General features: G+C 39.3%; 1 protein-coding gene across 5 annotated transcripts in view; it reads left to right on the forward strand.

Annotated features, from left to right (window-relative positions):
* The window catches only part of LOC137291031 (fasciclin-2-like), a 98,475-nt gene that overhangs the window by 61,861 nt on the left and 14,340 nt on the right, over window positions 1–22,274 (forward strand). Inside the window, exons 12-18 of one of the 5 annotated variants that reach the window (XM_067822308.1) lie at window positions 92–259; window positions 555–695; window positions 1,411–1,538; window positions 2,532–2,736; window positions 8,852–8,914; window positions 11,143–11,193; window positions 16,550–21,424. In XM_067822308.1, coding sequence (XP_067678409.1) covers window positions 92–259; window positions 555–695; window positions 1,411–1,538; window positions 2,532–2,736; window positions 8,852–8,914; window positions 11,143–11,193; window positions 16,550–16,647 — 854 coding nt within the window. In that variant the 3' untranslated portion in view covers window positions 16,648–21,424. Of the gene's footprint in view, window positions 1–91; window positions 260–554; window positions 696–1,410; window positions 1,539–2,531; window positions 2,737–5,464; window positions 5,480–8,851; window positions 8,915–11,142; window positions 11,194–16,549; window positions 21,425–22,274 lie in introns of those variants that run through there. The other 4 variants (XM_067822291.1, XM_067822318.1, XM_067822299.1 and 1 more) reach the window with 4 other exon arrangements.

Consider the following 22,274-nt stretch of genomic DNA (forward strand, 5'->3'; position numbering starts at 1 on the left):
TCCGAACCATAGAAAAAGCCTTGTCTCTCTTGATATTCCTTCTTAAACAATTATATTGCCCCCAGTAACTGATATTCCTTTTAAATTTCAGTTGTGCCATCTGCCCCAAGTATTTCCATCGATGGAGTATCACCCACAACCATTGACCTGCTGATAACTCCTCATCAAGAAACTGGTGGACAACCCATTATTGACTATAAGGTTGTGTACTATGCTGAGGGCGATGAACAGAACAAGGTCACACGTATGGCCCCTGTCAGTAAGTGGATTTCTTAATTCATTACATATGAGTAGGTTTGATTCCCCAAAGGGGGATCAATGTGTAGAGCCCTTTTCTGGTATCCCCCACTGTGATATTTCAGTAATATTGATAAAAGCAGAGTAAAACCCACTCGCTTAAATGTCAAACAACAAAGAAACAAACCTCTTGTGTGTAATATTTTCCCCCTCTCGGTGCTCCTGTACTCATAGATCACCTGAGAACTGTTAGTTGTGTCTGCGATATTAGCTCTTTTCAGTGTCATTTTTTAACAGTTTGACTTTGTGTTTCTCAGGTGCAAATGCCCAGGAATTGCGAACACGTTTCCTCATTGATAATCTGAGTGCCCAGGTAACATACTACATCAGTGTGGAGGCTCGCAACAATGTCGGCTATGGAGCTGCAGCCGAAGTTGCTGACACGACACCAGCTGTCCGTAAGTTGAAACCTGACAATAAGTAGCTTGGGAAAACTTTGCAGATTTACCTTGGTATACATAAGGGTCAGACCCATGAAGGTGCAGGATAGACCTTCAGCAACCCATGCTTACGGTAGAAGGTGACAATGCTTGTCGTAAGAAGCGACTGATGAGATCAGGTGGTCAGGCTCGCTGACTTGTTTGACACATGTCATTGGTTCCCAGTTGCACAGATTGATGATCACTGGATTGTCTGGTCCTGACTCAATTATTTACAGATCGCCCGCATATGGCTGGGATGTTGCTGAGTGCGGCGTAATACTTAACCCACTCACTCACTACATAAGGGTCATTACGATTCACTCACATGCTCCATGAGTCAAACCGTATTCTGACATGAACTCAATTTGTCATCATTGGCAGCAAATATCAGTGTTGTGTTTTTAAAGGAAAGGTTTGGTGTCACTTATGGTTTCTTTTCTTAATATAGTTTCTTAATGGTTAAAGTATTTGCTTGTCATTCTTTGACCTAAATTCTAATCTCCACACCGTTATAACGTAAGAAACCCACTTCTGGTGTGCACAGCCATCATATTACAGGAATATTGGCGTTAGAACATATTGACTCACTTTTATCAAGTCATTACAGGCCCAGTTCCTCTAAAAAAAATGTGAAGACTGAGGATTGAACCAAGACTCTTAACATCATTCAAGCATTGTTGTTTGTCAACAGGGCAACCAAGCAGTCCAAAAGTTACCTCCACTAGATCTAGTGACCATCCTAACACCTACAAGTTGGCTTGGGAGAAACCTGAGACTGGTGGCAAACCCCTGACTGGCTATAAGGTCAAGTATTACCAGGTATGTATCTTGTCACCATGTTGATCATCTGTGACATGTTTGGGGGTTTCCAAGGTGCAGTTTTGCTCTAGTCCATGTCAGAAATGTCAAATCGAGGTTACCTTCAGTACCAGGTTCCACTTGGGGCAAGTTACAATAAATTAGCCAACATCTTAATGCAGCCATTCAGTGTATTAATTGTGAAAGAAATGTCTGGATGTAATGTCTTACACTCTGCATGACTTGTTTGAAATGTGTCATTGTATCTCAGTTATGTAAAACGATGTTGATCACCGGATTGTCTGGTCTCCATCATTTTCCAACCACCGCCATATAGCTGGAACATTGCTGGGTGTGGTGTTACACCGTTTTCAGTCAATAAAACAATCAATCAATCAATCAGTCAATCAATCAGTGCTCTTCAAAGCAGCAATTCATGCATGTCTTAGTGTCCCAATTCCACAAGTTGTCATACCTAGTAGAGGTGTGACGATACAGAAAATTCACGATATGCTATGTGTCGCGATACCTTGGAATGATGCAATACAATTTGATGCGCATTTCAGTATTCTGTCTTTAGTTATTTTCTTCACAAACATACATTTAGATATCAAGTGACAGTTTAAATTTTGACCCGTGAAGGTCCCGGGGTAGAATAGGCCTTCAGCAACCCGTGCTTGCCATAAAAGGCGACTCAGCTTGTTGTAATATTGCTGAGTGCGGCGTAAAACTAAACTCACTCACTCACTCACAGTTTAAATTTTAACATAACCATCAACTTTTGGGGACAATTATCAATTTTGAGGTCAATGATGTGAGAAAAAAAATATCAATATATTTATCGTCCAATAAAGTATGCAGATTATCAATACTACAATACTCTAGTACCTAGAATATTGCTAAGTATTAGAATGCAAACAGAACTGAAAACATGCACAAACAAAGAACCTGCTTACATAAGCTTTTCATATTCAATATTGTATTTCTGTTACACGGAAATGCATGTGTGTGCAGGTGGAACTGAAAGCAGATGACCCTGAGAAGGTGGAGAAGGTGGTTGGCGAGATGATCACTAAGACAATTGACAATGGCGATACGACGGAGATTAGTCTGACAGAACTGATGCCCAACTCTGCCTACGAACTACAAATCACTGCCATCAATGCTATCGGAGAGTCCATGGCCACAAATAAAATATTCACAACACCTCCTGGCGGACGTAAGTGATTCTTTATGCTCTGGCATCTACACATAGATGGAAACTAGCATGATTCTTTTGACATTTTGTGAGCTGTTACCTTGATACTGTCTCCAGGGTTTCTGTGTCAGACATGATCAGTGTTGGCCATATTCTCCTTATGGGGATTCTTTCACAGACAGGCGCCTTAGTTGACCAAAGGGGAATCTGTGACAGACAAGGTCATTGGTTGACCAGTCTCCTCGTGGGGATTCTTCCACAGACAGGCGCCTTAGTTGACCAAAGGGGAATCTGTGACAGACAAGGTCATTGGTTGACCAGTCTCCTCGTGGGGATTCTTTCACAGACAGGCGCCTTAGTTGACCAAAGGGGAATCTGTGACAGACAAGGTCATTGGTTGACCAGTCTCCTCGTGGGGATTCTTCCACAGACAGGCGCCTTAGTTGACCAAAGGGGAATCTGTGACAGACAAGGTCATTGGTTGACCAGTCTCCTCGTGGGGATTCTTTCACAGACAGGCGCCTTAGTTGACCAAAGGGGAATCTGTGACAGACAAGGTCATTGGTTGACCAGTCTCCTCGTGGGGATTCTTTCACAGACAAGTACCTTGGTTTCCGAGGGGATTTAAGCCTGAATATTTCCTCAATTCCCCACACAGTCTCCATGTTTAGGTTCCAAGGCCAAATTGGCTTTTTGTTCTCAAAGGCAACTGAAGGTCATTGGGATGGATGAATAATCTGTTGATGTTGGCAATGACATATGGCTTGACCTGTCCAAATTCCATTCTTGACACACTGTAAGACAGTACACACTCCCATTCCCCTTAAAGATATGACACATGTGGAATATTAACATGGCTTCTGGAATTTAATTTTGTCTTACGAGAACTTTAAGAAAAACAGAGAAAAACTGTTGAAATTTCATCAGCAGTGTTTAAATGTCCAACAAACATGCTAGTTTCCATAGGAATCCTGTTCTGTTTTGCATTTGTTTCTATCATAACTTAATTACTCAAATTTGAAACAAGTAAGAATGTGATTTGGAGATATAATGTGTCAAAATCCTTTCAACAGTGATTTTTCATTGAGAGATTTTATTCTGGTTTTATTTTTGGAAACATTTGCAAACTATGGTTTGTTACATACACATTAATACCTTGAAAGAGGAGTTGTTCACACACAAATTCGGCTCATATGCCATGTTATTCCAGAACAGGATGTATACAAACGTTTAAAAAGATTTGAAAAAGAACACAGAAAAATGTTAAAAATCATACATTTGTTCATTGTTTCTTATCCTAAGGTCAGTGTCTATTCTAGGATGCGCAATTGCGCAATAATGATTGAATCAGCCCCATAGAAACAACATAGCGTGAACTATTGTGCATATTTATTTTATCCCTGCCTTCCTTTATAAAACTATAAATTAAATCGGAGTCTGTCACAGTCAAGTTTGAGAGAAACATAACAGAGTATCCGCCCTTGGTTAAAACCACTACTGACACTGGGGAACCGAAGTTCCATTTACTGGCAATAATAAAATAGATCAAACTTTTCAGTAAAATTATGACTTGATTATTAGTTCATTGACAACATTAGACTATAAAGTCTTAACATATTGCATATTTTATAGTGCTTCAAGACACAGTTTCAGCGATCTTTTTAAGAAAATGAGTTCCTTTTAGTTTCATTTTCAAAATCAGTTAATATTGTCACTCAAAGTAGTGCAGATGACAAATGAAGACAAAATTCTTTAATGGTTTGTAGTAATTTGCCATGAATAATGTCACACAAAAGAACTTTTTCTCACAAAATCCCTTTGAGAAAGCTACAACCTCGTTTTCCCAGACCAATATGTCTATTTAAGAGACTTGTCAATCAAAAGCCGAGCAAAACCCAGAGACCGACGCCTGTCCCTCCAACTCGTAAAAAAAACCAAACCAAGTGTTTTTCAGAAAAAATGATTGAAAGATTGGCCATGATCCTCTCAAACTGAGGAATTCGGAACTGAAAAGCAAAGGAGGATCAGTGTTTTTCAGAAAAAATGGTTGAAAGATTGGCCATGACCCTCTCAAAATGAGGAATTCAGAGCTGAAAAGTAAAGGAGGATCAGAGATTTTCTTTCAATATGTAGCAGTCTGAATCAGAAGTTCTAAACTGGACTTTGCCCAGGATGCGACCAATATCAAATTTTTTGTAAGCATTACATAAAGTTTTCAAGATGTGAATTTCACAGAATTATGTTGAGTTTTTTGATTGAGTGGTTCATAATCATTTTAATCGTTACAGATAGAGAAGTCTTCTTGAAAAAAAAGACAAATTTCATATTGTTTGTTATTCTTTACTTCTATGAGGTGACAGGTACATAGGTACATTATTTTGAAATACAGTAATACTGGCATTCTCCCCAACTTTTCCAAATTCCCCCTCCTCGTTTGGTGGTGGGGGGTTACAAATCGTCCCTAGATTCTCACTTCTAGAATAGACACTGCTTAGGTGAGCAACAGCTCGTCATGCTTAATGGTAAACACATGTCTTCTTTTAAAAGAAAAGAGTCTGAATTTTTCCAAATGGTATAGCATGAGCCATGTGTTTGTTGTGGATTGAGTAGAAAATAAATGTGAATTTTTCTAAATGAGTTAAAAAACCCACTTAACCCATTTAATACTTAGTACCCATTATAGCGAAAGACCAAACCTCCAGTTCCTTATCATATTTATTGCAGTGATTGTATATTGTTTGTTTTTCAGTTCCTAATACAGGCAGTAAGCTATATCTTGTATTGTTCACTATCATTCATCCCCATGTTGATATAACCTTTATAGCGCTCTACAGGCAGATTCCAAGTGTTATGGGCAGACTCCATTAGTACGTTGCACGTGGTAGATTCCACAGTTGATCTGTCAGTGGCACCTTGTTCATAACCAGATGTGTTCTAACAAATAAGGGCATTGGTAGCCAAGAGGGTAAAGCGTTTGCTTGTCAAGCTGTAGACTGTTTGAGTCCCACATGCTTCATTGTGTGATGACCATTTTTGGTGTTTCTACTGCCGTGATGTTGCTGGAATACTGCTAGCGTGGCATTAAACTAAACTGGTCCCATGTGGGTGGAATTGGTCCTTGGCACCAGTTGAGAAATTGACTGATTTACTGAGATTTAGCGAATCATACCTTGGAAACTGAAGGTAAGCTTGGCTGATGGAGTGTCTTCATGCCACTATCCGAAGATCTTGACCTTGTCAGCCAGGGAGCTGTCAGATCAGTACTCCTATAAAATCCTGGCTGGGACATTGCCAGAAATATACAACAATGACTTTCTTCAGTCTCATGAATGAGGATCGTTTGAGGGTATTTGGTCCCACTACTGTCATAATCTGAGTTTTAATTTGAACAATTTTGCAAAAGCTTGTTTTGATTGGAAAGCCAATTAGGGTTTGGGGGTTTTGCTAGAAAGCAAGTCAGATTGAGTGGATGAAGTTCGAATGGATGTTCTTCGCATGTAAGGACATTTGTCATTTGCTCTTGGGAGTGAAGGTGAATACTTTGTCAGTGTTAATCTTGATTTATTTTCTTTGTTTCTCTGTTATGAAGAAAGTTGTTGTGATCACTAGTTACAGATGCCTGTGCCTGAGTCTGTTTGGTTGGAATGACTTGTGTGTAGTACGGGAGACGTAGCCTCTCTTAGAACTAACATAGAAGTCTAGTTTGTATCTGCATTTGTTGTAAGGTATTACATACATAATTGTGTCTAGTGGAGGAATGGGTTGCTCTTACTGCAGGGTAATTGTAATGTAGTGGCTGTGTCGGTTGCCAGGTTCATTTGTCAAGGTATCCCGATTCTGTGTATCGATGCTCGTTCTTTTGATCACTGGATTGTAAGGTCCAGACTCAGTTATTTACAGACTGCCGCCACGTGGCTGGAATACTGTAGAGAGCGATGTTATGCAACAGTCAACCAACCATCATTCCGCTTGATGATTCAGTAATTATGTAACAAGGGTTTGGTGCATAATCATTAAATACAAAAAATCTAAAACTATGAAAATTCAGTGGTCATGTTACAATGGCACATAGAAGGACAAAATCGTTGAGTGCATAATCAATAAATGTACAAACTCTGAAATTATGAACATTCAGTGTTCATGGGACAGGGACACGTGCAAAGACAGTATCCGTCTATGTAATGAACAAAGTCAATTGAATCTGTCAATTATTCTGGCAGCACAGGAATGATTTGGTCATTTCCTTGACTGGAATCATGTTGTGGTTGATAATTATACAGACTGTATTTTGTGTCAGTTTTTCCTGGTCTAAATAGATATATGGAATGGCTCGTAAATTCATGGTTTAGAACGTAAGTCAGCAGATGTGGTCATCATTGTAGGTTATTGACAGAGAAAGGATGTGCATAACAATTACGATGTGTCAAAGTAGTCCTTTTGGCATCTTCTTCAGAATGGAAGCCATTTTGTTGTGTGTAAAGGATTGTAACTGTTACAATCATGGGAGATTTCACAGACCTCATTTCAGATTTTTTAGCGGAGGTGTAAGAACAGTACAGGTTACTAATTAAGGCTTACGAATTTTGCATGGGAATCACTTGATACTGGGATCAAATATGCTGTAGCGCTTAGTCCCTGCTGACGGGAAGAAAGAGTTATAGTTAGCTTTAGATCTGGTCCAAAAGTTTGTTCTCATTTTCAATATGAAATTAATTGTTTCATGATTTCATTTTTACAGGAATAATTTGGGCAAGAGTTGCCATAACTTAATTCAACTGTGATTTGGTTTTACGACCACTTCAGTGGAGCTGTTATCACAGGGTATTAAAATTAGTTGTCTAATTTTCAATATGAGAAGAATCATTATATTCTAGTTCATTTTTACAAGAACAATTTGTGCTAGAGTTACTATAAGTGCACCTGCATTTTGTTTTAGCGACAATGCTGCAGATATGACAGGGTATTGACTTTATTCATGTTCTCATTTTTTTATGTGAGATGAATTGTTTCCTTCTATTTCAAGAATAAGGGCAAGAGTTGCCAAAAGTTTAAGGAAATATGTTTTGTTTTAGCAACCACTCCAGTGCTGCTGATATCAAAGGGTGTTGATCTTAGCCGTGTTTTCATTTGTTATGTGAAATGAATTGTTTTACTCAATTTCAAGAATAATTAGACCATGAGTTACTGAAAGTTTCAGCAACTGTGTTTTGTTGTAGCAACGACTCCAATGCTGCAGATATTACAGGGTATTGATCGTAGTCAACAGAGAGTTGGTAAGAACAGGCTGTGTTATCGACCTGACATTCCTACTAACACATCCTGTTCCTTCTGTTCAAGTTGTTACTCTTTCTGTTATTGGAAAACTAATTGACAGTTTGGCCCTGGAATTTGACCCACGGGTGTATTTTTGTTGTTGTTTCATGTTATTGCCACTTGTTTCTTGAAAATGTTATTTCGAGATTGACATTTATGTCGTATATTTTATGTCGTTGGGTTTCGACAGTCTCACTAAGTGTGTCTGCTGTAGTGGTATCAACAACTAGAACTGACCTGACAAGTCTTCAAGATTTTGTGCCAGCAAGTTTAAGAGAAAACACAAAAGTTGCCATATCTCAAAGCATTATTGCCTAAAACCTGCATTTATCTAGTGGTGCCCCTAAGTCAACTAGGATTTCTGGCCAGCGAGAGTCCTATGTCTTAATCATTTTAGTACCCCAAATCTGTAGTTTTGAAAAGACACCTATAGCCTGCTGTGTCCTTGTGATGCCCCAAACCTGTATAATATAAGATGGTGATGCCATAAATTATTATTGCTGCAGAATCTGGAATCTATTTTCATTGCAGTGCCCTGAATATGTTTAATGTGAGGAATTTTAGAGCCATTGTTACATCATTAAGCTGTATTTTTACAATATCCCATGTGTATACTGTCATAGTGCCTAAATCTGTACACTGTAAGGCTTACCAATGTCATGAAGATGTCCTGAATCTATCATCACAAGAATGCCTCAAATTGGCACTGTTGCTGCAGTGATCAAACGACCGTGTTCCTGAACTATGTTCTCTGACCTGGTTCACTGTTGAAGCCAGAGTGACTGATTTTCTCCCTTGACTGAATGCTGACTTATGCTTGTAGTCACTGACGATGGAATCAGAGGAGGTGGTGTCGTGGCCGACACTGGGCCCCAGACAGGAGGAGGTACTTTATTCAATGCATCGTCCATTCAGCATGTCGCTATGAAACCCTCACAACTTTCACTGCCTCATTACTTTCAAATGACATTTATCCATCATTACAATGGTGAAAGAAAAAAAGTCTTCACAAATTTTCTCTAAATATGAACAAATTTTCTTCATCAGAAATGAAATTTAAAAATTAGATATATATATATATGTATATTTAACGATCACGTGGGAAAGATGTTTTAAAGTTTGACTCAAAGACAGTGTAATGTTTTCTGAAAGTGATTTCTTTTGAGGCACATGAAAAGTTGAGAGTTGAAAGACCGCTCCCATGGGTGTTTATGCACCATGGAGAACTATGTGTTGCTTTACAAGGGCTATTGATGTGTATAATACCAAGACGAAGCACTCGGTCTAGATCTGTTGTACCCAAATGTGCTTTCATTAGATGAATGTTAAATGTTGCTTAGATACAGCCGGAAACCTACAAACCAGCACAGGAAGAATCCAGGGTGGCTGTATGCTCTACCTATTTCCACTGGTTGACTTAGTCTCTGTTCTATGTGTCACTTTGTTCTCTCAATAATATCCGGCCATCACTGTTCATATTATTTTGCAGGAATGCTGAATGTGCTTTTAGATTTGTTTGGGAATGGTGTCCGCGTTAAATGGGTGATTGGTAGCCCTAAGGGTACTGTCTTCACTTGTTATGAAGAAGGTCCGGGTTTGAATCCCAGTGGTGTTTTTATTATCCTTGCTGTGACCTGGCTGTAACATTGCTTAATGCAGCATCGTACTTAACTTATGGAACTGAGAATAGAATGGAACTGAAGATATTTGGTGGACAAGACACAGCTGCTTTGTAGAATTCCATAGACGTTGTGCTTACGTTGTGTCACTACTGCCAAGACGTGCCTCATGTCATCGTTATCTGATATTGTAGAATCGTAGTGATTTTTTTCAGTAAGAGGCTGTCGGTCTTGGGTAAACTGGCTATGTGTTGTCAGATTAATCAGGGTCCAGATCCACAAAGCAGTCGTAACGTTACGACCTGTCGTAACTCTAGTTCATCATAGGATTACGAATGCGTAGCACTATGAACGTTTTGTGGATCAGGTTCCAGTGTTGCACACCGTTCCCTGGGTTTTATTTCCTTGTTTACCACAGATGTATGTGGCATACTGCCTGCATGATTTGCACACCATCAACAGTGGGACACCCCAGCCATTGCCTGTACATTGCTTGATGAATTCTGTGTTAAATATTGATGAGCCGGTACTTCATAACTTTCTACCATCTCTTTCTAGATATACAATTACTATTTACCTGTTTCAGCTTTTTGTAGTGCCCAATATCTGTTTCTGTGTTGATAGCAATGAAGCTTCATTGTAAATTCTCTCTGGATTCATTGTTCCTAGTAAAGTCGGTAATGTCTTCTTATTGAACTCCTATTTTATTCTGGTACAGCTCATTTTTAAGACTTTGTTTTCAACTGTTTTCTCCAGTATCTATTTCCTGACACATTATCATGAAATCATGACTTTCAGCAAGTATCTAGGCATCTATCAAAGGAAAGATTATGTGCATTCTACTGATGATCATATCAACCTTGATAAAAATTCATGTCATCTCATTCTTCTTTCAGTACTAAGCACCATTAATTATTTATGGGCACAAATGACCCACTCTCGTATGGTGGCACTGTTTACCTTGCAGGGTTGTGACCCTTGGACACATCTGAGAAACCAGTGTTTGCGGGTTTGAATCCTGGTTCTCTCGGATTATGTTTCTAGGTTTGTCAGCACCACATTGGCATCCATAACTTCATTTCATTCACAGCCATCAAAGACTTCCACCCACATTAGGAGCAGTGGGTAGCCTGGTGGGTATAGTGTTCCCTCGTCACACCTAAGCCCCAGGTACGATTCTGACATGGGTATATTGTGTGAAGCCCATTTCTGGTGTCCCTCGCCAGACATTGCTGGAATATTGCTGAAAGCACGGTAAAACTGAACTCACTCACTCCAGCCACGTCAAGCTGACACGCCATGGTATAACTGGAATAGTGTTCAACACGGCGTTAAATCTAACTCATTCATTAATTGATGTCCTAACCAAAAGTGATGACACGTTTTCCATACTGTATGCAATACATTGCTATTAGACCCACAGTCAAACTTGATTCAGCAGGGGTTTGACAATATGTATTGGCCGAGTTGTTTAAGTGTGTTGTGTACTTGCTAGCCACATCCTCAAGTAGCCTGGCCGTCACTGCATCCTCACCAGAAGACTCAGGTAGATTTACAGTACTCTGCATCCGTTCTTAGCTTGGTGCTTGTCGTGCTTGCCTCTCTCGGCAGGACTGGTTAGCCTTGATGCCCTGCCATGCCTGCAGAAAACTGCTGATATCAATCTCAGAATGATTTTTGTATGTCATTGAGTCCTGAGTTCTATTTCAATATCTGGTTGAATCCCAGGGACAAGTCTGTGTTTTGTTCCAGTATCAGGAGTGAGTCCAAAGCCAAGATCCATTAAGAACACTAATATCAGATTTCAACCCAGAACCAAGTTCCAAAGTCTTTTCCAGTATAGAGTTTCAACCCAAGTCCCAAGTTCTCTTCCTATGTAAGATTTCAACCCAAGTCCCAAGTTTTATTCCAATGTAAGATTTCAACCCAAGTCCCAAGTTCTATTCCTATGTAAGATTTCAACCCAAGTCCCAAGTTGTCTTCAATGTTGGATTTCAACTCAGAACCAAGTCCAAAGTTGTCTTCCAGTGTGTAATCTGTTCCCTTATGAAGAAGAATCTATTCATAGTTCTATTCCCATGTCTAGGTTTCAATCCAGGGACATGGTCTTGTCCCACTCCGTCCTTGTGCACATGTGGCTTCGTTGGTACAGGAATAGTTGGTTAAAGTGAAGACCTGAGTTCTATTTCATTATCAGTGTTCAGCCAAGAGATAACTTCCTGTCTCACCTAAGGTCATGTTATGGTGTGTGGCCCATCAGTCTAGGTGGTGGGTGGTAACACTGTCCCGAGCTCCATTCCAGCATGAGGATTTCTCTGAGGTAGGGATCATTCACATGTAACGACTGTGATCTTCAGTTGACTCCCTTAATTCAACCGTCCTGTACCAGTGGACACCAGTGTATTTTGTCCAAGAATGAGAACAATGCATGTGTTCCTGGCTCATGCAGGGACAAAATTACTTCTCATTACCTTATCCATGGCTTCAGTGATCTTTATTTTGCCTGCACAATTAAAGTTTAGTCTTCATGATCCCAGACATGATGTGACTAGGTTCATGTTAACCCATTACAAGTGAAAATGGAGCCGCAAGTGGACCCTATCCAGGGCTAGAACTTGCCTCAGCTATCTACGCATGTATTTAAAGTAGTCATTGCATCGTCATTGTATCCATAGTTTCTTTGTCCCAAGTGGGACAACATTGACAGGCTGATTTCATACAGCTTCACTATTTTTCTGTCTGTAGTCTTAAAAAGAGAAACCAGAACAAAAAAATGGATTACTTGTTTATAGGTCAATTGTTAAAAGTCTAAAGCAGCCTGAAGTAGCCAGAGTTGTACCACAGTTGCCTGCAACAAATGTTTCCTGGCAAAGTGAAAAAATGTTGCAGAAGTGTACCACCATTTTCTGGTATCTGGAAATATTAGAAGAATGATTCGATAGTTGCACAGCAACCTGAAGAACTGGTGCAAGAGGTATGCCACCTTTCTCTGGCAATTGGAGGAGCAGGTGCAGACACTGGCTAGTGTTGCTTGTTCCTGACCATCACAATCGTCTATTGAGTTATAAAGTGCCTCAGCCACAGGTGTGCTGAAAACATTCACATCGTCATCACCCCTTACTTGTCTGGCGTTTATGATGAAGATATTCCTTTGAATTTATTTTTCAGCAACCCATGCGACCAATGGGATTTGGCGGCCAGACTCACTGACTCTGTCAGATGTCATTGTATGCCAACAGATGAAAACATCATCACCTCTTGTTTGATTGATGGAGGTGTCTATGATCTTGTAGCCCTTTTCTCAAACGAGTCCATCTGTAGTTGATAGATTTAATCTGTCCTTATTCTTCTATGCCATCATCGGTGGATGCATAAGAATAAGAACTGTTTGTCCAATAGTGAGATTTTTTTCCATGTTTCTCTATATCTGCTACATAAATATGTTGACTTGAAAATTTGCAAGGAACAGAGCTTGGTCTGCATATTGTAAATATTGGTTAGAAGGTTGTTTATTGGTGGTAGTGTTGGTTCAGGATGAGATTGCAGCCAACAGCTTGTGTTATGTGATGAATCACTTCACCCTTCACCAACTCACCCTGACATGACTGAAAGACTCTTGCTGATGTTAAGTTAATTTGTTAGGCCTTGTGACTGAAGCTTTCTATCATTACCATGGTGTTTGTTCAGTTGCTTTGCACTGCTACTGGAATAATGATGAAGTGAAATCTTGTTTCTCTGTTTCCAACATCTAATAAGACTCTACGTTAAGGAATGCATTCGTAATGACCTTGAGATGGACATATGTGACATTGTTTGAATTTCTAAGGTTTTTAAAAAATTATGAAACTTTCTTTTGTCGAGTACTGCGTGATATGTTTGACAAGGATGAATAGTGTTGTTACTATGAGCTGTGAGAGCTTTCTCTTGGAATGTCCTGGATTTAGTACTCAGAGATTTGTCTTTGTCTCAGTATGCATGCTGATAAGTGGATTAATAAGCGTATATGATCTGTGGCAGATCTAAGCTAGATCTATGGTACTAGATTCAAGAATAGATACGTAACACTAGACAGTAGGCGTGATACTCATGACAAGACACCATGCTAGATACACAAGGCGAGACTCCAGGCTAGATACACAACACCACTAACCCCAGGTTAGACACACATCAGGCTAGATACACAATACCAGACACAGTGCTAGATACACAATACCAGACACCAGGCTAGATAAACAGTACCAGGATAGACATACAATACCAGACACCGGGCTAGATAAACAGTACCAGGATAGACATACAATACCAGACACCGGGCTAGATGCACGCTACCAGATCCCAGACTAGACCCTACATGATTATAGTTGTACCTAGCTTACAGACTCATGCAAAACACATTTAGGATAAGTCAATTAACAGCAAAGCTAGATTTGCAAACGTTACACCTGAAAAACACTCATGAGGCAGATAAATAACTAACTTACTTAAAGTAGTTTTAAGAAAGAATGTAACGTAAGTTGCCAAAAAAGACCTTGAAGGTGACCTTGCATAATAGTCATGGTTGATTCTGAGAACATTATTTGGTGGGGGGAATGTTCTTGACAACTGTTGCCTAGCCTATTTCAAGGTTGCAGTGCAGGAAATCAGTAGAGTGACTATTGAACCTGCCAGATGTGTTGGTGCAGACTTCAGGACTGTAGAAGCTGCAGTTGCCTGAAGTACATGTATGGATGTTGATAGATGCACAGTTTTGTCATCAAGTCCAGGAGGGTGCATGTGTGGTGCTAAGCACATTTATCATTGCATGCACATGGTTTTATATTTAGTTTAGTGCAGATTTTTTTTCTTTACAATTTTTTTATTTTACTTACTTTTGCAAGTGCATGCCCTTGCTTGGAATGTTGTCCATCATCATCATCATCATCATCATCATCATCATCATCATCATCATCAACTAATATCACCTCTTTGCCTAATCACACATTTTTAGGTATCATGTTGTCATTTCTTAAATTTCACTTTTCGACAGAAAAAACATCCAAAATTCAGTTTTGTTTGGTTCTGTATTTTTAACCATGAGAAACACAATCATGAACTTTGTGCCTCTTATCACCCACCCATTGATCTAACCACATCATGTGACTTTCTCTCTCTCCCTGTGCCAGGAAATTCTCACAGCAGTGACAACGTTGCACCCACCAACTCCTTCCTCCCCTCCCCTCTCCCCAGCATCATCATCACTGCCATGCCCTCGGTCTGTCTGCCAAGTGGGTTAGGAGCACACAAACCTCTATGAAGCACATTCTCTCCCTTTGCACACCGCTAGAGAACAATCTGATTCTATCACATCTCGAACACCATTATTACATAGATCAATGCGACACTGAAAAGTGCATCCAGTATGTCGAAATGTGTGGACTGTTTGTAGAAATGTACCTATTATATTCCAAAGGATGTAGTGCATATTCCTTAGACAATTGCTCAGCTACAGAATGTAAAGTTTCTGCCATAGATATAATTATAACCTCTTACTTGACGCAACTATAGTACTTCCTGCAAAATTCATGAAGTTTGTATTTGAGGGCCACTAGGACCTCTAGGTTTGTAGGGCAAGGTAAACTTCTGATTAAATATACTACCTAATGTGTTGGAGGATTACTGATATATTACTGTTAAAAAATCAGTGTATTCAATTGTGAGCTCTTTTAGTTGATTAACGACACCGCAGTTCATTGCATTATGAAACACTAATGTTACAGCAATCAAAATCTCAATAATCCTAATATCCCTTAATTGAGCAGCATGTACAAACAATCAAGAACGGTTAGTCTTAAAATATTAATACTTTGTAATGATCAAGCATAAAGATTATGTTGATAAGGCTATTTGTTTGGTGAGGTGGCCTAGTGGTTAATGCATTTGCTTGTCTCATCGACAACCCAGGCTCAGTTGCTGGGGTTTAATGGGTACATTGTGTGAAGCCCACTGAACTCGCTCAATCACTCACTCTTGGTGGTTAGTTATTTGCAGGTTGATATAAATAAGGACACAAGGAAACAAAGTAATTTATTTTCCTCAGCTAAAGCTAAAAGGTAATAAAACATTTAGTGACTGAAGTTTGTACGTATTCAACAGACATGTTGTAGTTTACACTGTAATTTGTTTTTAAAAAGGCAAAGAGATTTATGTCAAAATATCTAAGTATGTTCCTCAGAACATTCAACCTAAAGTATGAAGAATTCCATTCACACTAACTGCAAGACTCTTCCCTTATTGCTTGATTATTTCTTTTAACGTACATACACCCCATTTTCAAGCTTACACTCTTCCAAGGCTTCTTGCTTTAACTGCACAATCCACATCTGTCAATAAGGCACCAAGGTCACATACCAGCCATTCAAGACCAATATACTCTATCATGTCCACTTTCAACCATTCTACACATGAGAAGGTTGTGGCTCTCTTCCTTACCCTCCACTTTTGGACAGCAATGCCATGGCTGTCAGTCCCTTCCATCTCCCTTACATCCTCACTAGTTTGCAGGTTGGGATTAACTTGCCACGCCATCTTCCCTGTCATTGGTAGTGATCACTCCCCCCTTCCCCTCATCTTGAAGGGACCGCACTGCCTCTCTTACCTGCCTCACACATGCCAGAACTACCATCTCCCTCTCCCTCTGTTTGGATAGTATCACAGTGCCGTGTTACCCTAGATATATCTTGTCTGCCTGTATGGGACATCAGCGCCACCATGCTTACACCAGCTGCTTTCCCTAGGTGGGATGCAGTGTCACATTCCCTTCCCTGCCCCCTCCCACCCCCCTCCACCCATCCACCCACCCACCCCTTGGTGGGACCGCACTATTCCGAGCTGCATCTCACCTGTTTTTTATTTGGCTCTTTCAGTTCCCGTGACCGGCAACGCTATCTCAATGCACGTGAGCCTGTCGTCCCTGGTGGTTGTGTCCGCTGCCCTTCTGGCACGTAGTCTGGCCGTATGCTGATAATGGCGACGTCGCGGCCGCCTCCCCAGTCCGCCATAGGCAGGGCAACTACGAATGAAAGAGTGAACGCGAGGTGCACATCAAGATTATCTTTGAACCGGAGACACTGGAACCCGGTGCACCTGGTCCCAATCTATCAATCATTCCAATTACGGCACAACTTGCAGTATGAAAAGACATCAACATACACAAATTTACAATGTGTGCAGTTTACTCAATGCTTGACAGTTCAGCTCTGACTGCTGCTTTGTAACGTATGTGTGTTAGCAGGAATGAAGGCTTCGATCAGACAGTGGCTCCATTTGTTTCAGTACTTAAATGTCATCAATTTCAATCCAATTGAAGTTGATGACATAGGACCCGCGGTTGACCATCCTTCAACTTGCTGCTAACACAGGTACATGTCGATCTAGCATCTGGTATTGTAATGAATGAAGTAAGTCAATCTGTTATGATTTTGTGCGCCACCCTCAAAAGCCTAGTCAAGTTTAGTTGTACGTATGTTACGCTTGCTGCAGTTGGATCGGTGTGTGTAGCAAGTATTTTTCAATGTTGGCCTCTGAATGTTAATGACAAATGACTATGGCATTGGGTACTCTTTCTGTGCCATATAAGATGTTAATGGTGTTAAACGCAGATATCAAAAGCTCTTGGATGTTTCAATGTTGAGTACTTGGTGGTTGATCGAGTAACATTTGTAACCAGTTTGGATCAAACCTCTGAGATGTCACGGTTCAGTGTTGAATATTTGCTGATAAGTATTCTTTTCATAATTTAATTACGCAACAATGCTGTTTTGTTTGAATGTTGGATATTTACAAGTGTGAATCATGGTTAAACCATGACAGTGTGTATATTTTGGTGAGACCATTTCATTGGTGTGAACAATATTTGGGGGGTAGGTTTATTGTCATACATGTTGTCTAACAATCTGTGAAACAGGAGAAGTAATGAAATTGAGAATCTTTGAACCAAACCGTCGGTCTTCACATGCTCACCAAATTAGACAGCACTGTTTTGGCCGTGTTTGAAAAACTAAGAACTTTTTCTTTTTTATATGTTGACTCTGATTGGAAGGTCACCATTGTTTATTACTTAATTATTTTCTTTATATATTCCTTATACAGTAATTAAAATGCTTTTATGATGCCTGAAGGTTGTGGTATTCTCAAAATCAGGGCCAAGAAAATATTACAAAATATTTTAATCTGAAATATTTTGCTGAAGATAACTTTTCGTTTGAAGACGTATTCTGAATGACAAAGTTTGGCTTCATGGAAGCTGGTGGTATTAGGCAAGCGATTATGGTGTGACTATGTGCCACCTAACAATATTCAGATAATCTGTTTGAAATTGTTACTAAGAAACCTGCAAAGCTCATCCTGGTTTTAGTGCAGAAGTACTGCATTCTTGAGAGTTCCTGACATTCTCCTTTGTGACACTGAGGGTTATTGTTAGTCTGAGGTTTCAGTGTTAATAAATCAACTGAAGAGTTTCAGGTAATATGTAATGACAAAATTACTCAAACTACTGATGAGATTGATTATCATATCTATTGTAACACTGAAAAGATATTTGTGTTTGGTAGTAGATATCCTACAGTATGTCTATTAATAACCACCTAACCCATTTCCTAGCAACATTTCAAATACATTTTAATTTGAATGTAAATCAACCCAATGTTTTTCTTTAACATGAATCTTTATCTGATTTTTAATTTCAATGTGTTTGTATTTATTTTCGAAATGTATTGTTTTCTATGAATAGTTTAGTGGAACTTAGTGGTATGTCAATCTGCACTTACATACTATCGCTTATACTCTACATGAAAAGCTGTGAGCAGTATAAAAACAGCCTGAACACCTGGCAAATTAGTTCTTTAGATATTTAGCTTGTGTCATAGCTGGGCATAACATTCCATATGCTTAGTCGATATGCCAGACAGGGGATATTTTCATGATGTATTTATAAGTAGCATGCTACTTGTAGAAACCTGACATAATCACTCCAGTGCTACATCTTCTACTCATGTTTGTGGGGAGGGACCAGCCATCTACCGTTTGTATTTGTTGGTTCGATCACTAGGTGACTTTGGGCCTTTGTTGCTTAGATCAGAAAGTATACATGGGTAATTACTCGGTTTGATGAGAAAGTTAACATTTGTCATCATTTGGTTTGATCTGAAAGGGAAGAGTCATGCTGGGTTGGTTTGATCACTCGGTGACATTTGCCTTCTATTGGTTTGATCAGAAAGTGCACATTGGTATTTACTTGGATCAATCAGAAAGGGAAATCTGTCTTTGTTGGGATTGACCTGAACTGGAATATCCGTCTTCAGTTAACAATGAACATATTTATTCAGTTTGATCAGAATGGGAACATTGGTCCTTTGTTTGGTTTGATGAATAAGTGTACATTTGTATTCAATCTTCGTTGATCAGAAAGTGGATCTTTGAACATTTGAAATCTTCAAGACTTATTCTTCATTTTGTGAAACTAACCTTCAGATGTTTTTGAAAATTCTGCTTTGATTTATGTAATGATGTCACACTGAAATTAGAAAAAAAATATATTTGAAATTGAAATTATTTCTGGTTCCAATTTGGTACTACAATAATATTTGAAGAATTTATCACGTACTATTTGTAGATCTGGGATATTATTCAGTATTACTATCAAGTGGCAGATAACACTAGCGGTAGAAATTGCATTATATCAGTAAGACATACTCTGACAGATCACCATCATTGTATCTCTTGCCTCAACATGCTCGGTTGCGGCTCACAGGGAAACATGCAAACCTCATTTTCTTTTCTCACTTGTAGGATAATTTGGTTGTTTCTGAAATCCTTGGTTACTGTTTGTTGTAAGATCTCTGTCCAGTTCCTTCTTCTTGGTGCATGTCAGCTGATGTTGGACTGAGGACCGGTCACTAGCTAGTTGAACATAGGGAAAGTGTTTGATCAGTAGTTCAACCAGTGATGAAAACGTTTGATCAGTAGTTCAATCAGTGGGAAATGTGTTCATTTAATAGTTGAACCAGTGGGGAAAATGTTTGAACAGTTAAACCAGTCAAAAGTGTTTGATCAACAGTTAGACATATGGGGAAAATATTTGATCAATAGTTAATCCATTGGGGAAATTTAGCCCAAAGGGATAGATACCCCGTCAAAAGTGATTTGTTGAGTCAGGGAAGCTATCCTGAAATGCACCAATCAATATCCTCAATTTCCCGTTCCTGTTGTTATTGCTACATGAGTCACTGCTGAGAAAACTCATCATGTTACCATGGTAACCAGTTTATAATATTTTGTGTCCCAGTCTGGAGTCTGCTGCTTTTTTCCCCTTCTAATACTCAGGGCTCCAGAACACGTCTGTGTGGTTGCTCAAGGGAGCCTCGTTGTGGATTCTATATACAGTGTGTTACGTTGTTTCTGTCCGATTCTACATACAGTGTGTTCCTGTACAGTTTCACTAGTAGCTCCAAGTGTACATTTCCAAATAGGTGATTATCTCCCCTTCCCGTCATAGCTTCGGTTGTCTGTGTCCTTCACCCTTCTCTCTCCACCACTATGCAAGACGTGCAATCACATATTGGGTTCCTTTCGTTCGTCCTTTGTCAGTGGGCTACAGACGTAAAACCTGTGAAGAACTTGAAATCGAGTTGTTGGTATCATTCACAGAGTGTTTTTGTTATCTTTCGAAAACAATCAAAAATGTTTCTGTATTTTTCCTGGTTAAGTACACATTGTACTCAGATGACTACTATCTAATTGTGTGGGTCGAGTTAAAGATTTGCTGCTCAAACATGTATGTGTGCCTGTACTCTGCACACAAACCTAAAACATGGCCAAGAGCAGATGCAGGACCCCAGCACCTCTTAATAGTTGAGAAATATCTTCTAGAAAAGATTCTCTATGACAAATGGACAGTTATCTACAATGTAGATAAAGTGCTATTGTTTTGATATTAATTGCTGCTTGCTGTTTTGTTTTAGGTTTAGTTTGACTTAAATTTGAAGTCAAGATTGAGAATTTTGCAAATACACAATATCATTAAGTTCATTGTTCCCATCGCCATCGTCATCGGTAGCATCATCGTTAGTCGGCATCTTCATCCTGGACACATCGCTCATATCCAAATCAAAACTAATCTTCATGCTTAGAATATAAAAAACTTGTATGGATCTTGGAAATACTTAAATCATTTGAGCATCCAAGAATATGTTGTGATTCATTGCCCCACCACTGTAGACATTGTCCCAAGTTTCACATGGTATCTTCAAATTGTGTTGTCGAAACTACAAAGTATTAGATGTGGCTTGACATTGTGGCAATATAAACTCCATCAAGCTATCGTATGTCAAACTCAACACTACTCAAGTGTCCCTTGTCAATTGTGTGCATATATATCTATCTATATATTGTCTACGCCAAACAGTTTCACAACCTAGATATTCAAGTCCGCACTTTCGCCTTATCAGCATGTGTTATAGTCCACAGTTCATACTTTGTCCTTCTGTAATTACTAAGATTACTAGAAATATGCCTTCACAGATGCTGAGCTTGTAAGGTCACTCCATCAGTTGACTCAATATGTATTTTAGTGTATTGTAATGCGAGGCTGATGAACTAGCTAGTTCTCTCTCTGATCAATGTTTGTTGAATGTTTGTATGTTTCGATGTAGTTTTCTCTGTCATAATTCACTTGTAATTTAACATTTTCATGTTTGTTTATTTTCCATTTAGTAATGAGTTGAATAAAATTTTTATTATTACTCCGACTTTGGAGGGTGGTTATTTACGTCAGAAGAGTATAACTGTCCGATCTGAATTCTATCAGGTCTACAGACGCTAAGCAGGAACCCGAAGATCCTAAGGCCAAGGGGAGATAACTACAGAAACTACAAATTATCTCCCTTGATACATGTATTGTGTGCAGACAAAACTTCAGCAGTTGATGTTTTGATTGGTCAAAACACATGCTGTCTGTCAGAATGTTGCTTTAATATTCCTCTTGTGCAGTTAATTGTTTTCCTCGACAGTTGAACTTATATATCCTTAATCGAGGAATTCGCAGTGCTGAGTTGTTTCTTTGGACGGGTCAGAATCTTTTGTTGACTAAGAAATGCTCAACAACATATTACATCTTTATACATGACCTCCAAAAAGTGCTTACTGAGTGCAATTTTTTAAGACACAAGTTTTGAAGGCATGGTGTAATAGACTCAAATGTAACTAATTTCTTATTAGGCATCTGCTGAGAGAATCATGGTTAACAGAAAGCAGTGCTGTACAGAGATTCTTCCCTCAGAGAATACTGGATCTGCTCATTGTGTTGATAAATCTCTCATTCACCCCACTTGTGACGCTCAGCTTGTCATGGTTTATGTGACTGAGATCGCTCAAAAATGAGACCACATTACACCATATCATGACCCCACACAATTAGCATTCCAAAGAGCAATATTATATCTGTACAAGACATGGAGTTGTCAGGTTGACATTAAACCCCACTGCTCTCCACTTAAGTTTGGCCTTCCTCCAAGATGAACTCTGTGAAAACTTCAGTGTTTTGCCTGGTCCAGCTCCTACTCTGGATGATTTTTTGTTTATTAAAGTTCATTG

This window comes from Haliotis asinina, chromosome 1, assembly GCF_037392515.1.
Source record: "Haliotis asinina isolate JCU_RB_2024 chromosome 1, JCU_Hal_asi_v2, whole genome shotgun sequence".
Lineage (NCBI taxonomy): Eukaryota > Metazoa > Mollusca > Gastropoda > Lepetellida > Haliotidae > Haliotis > Haliotis asinina.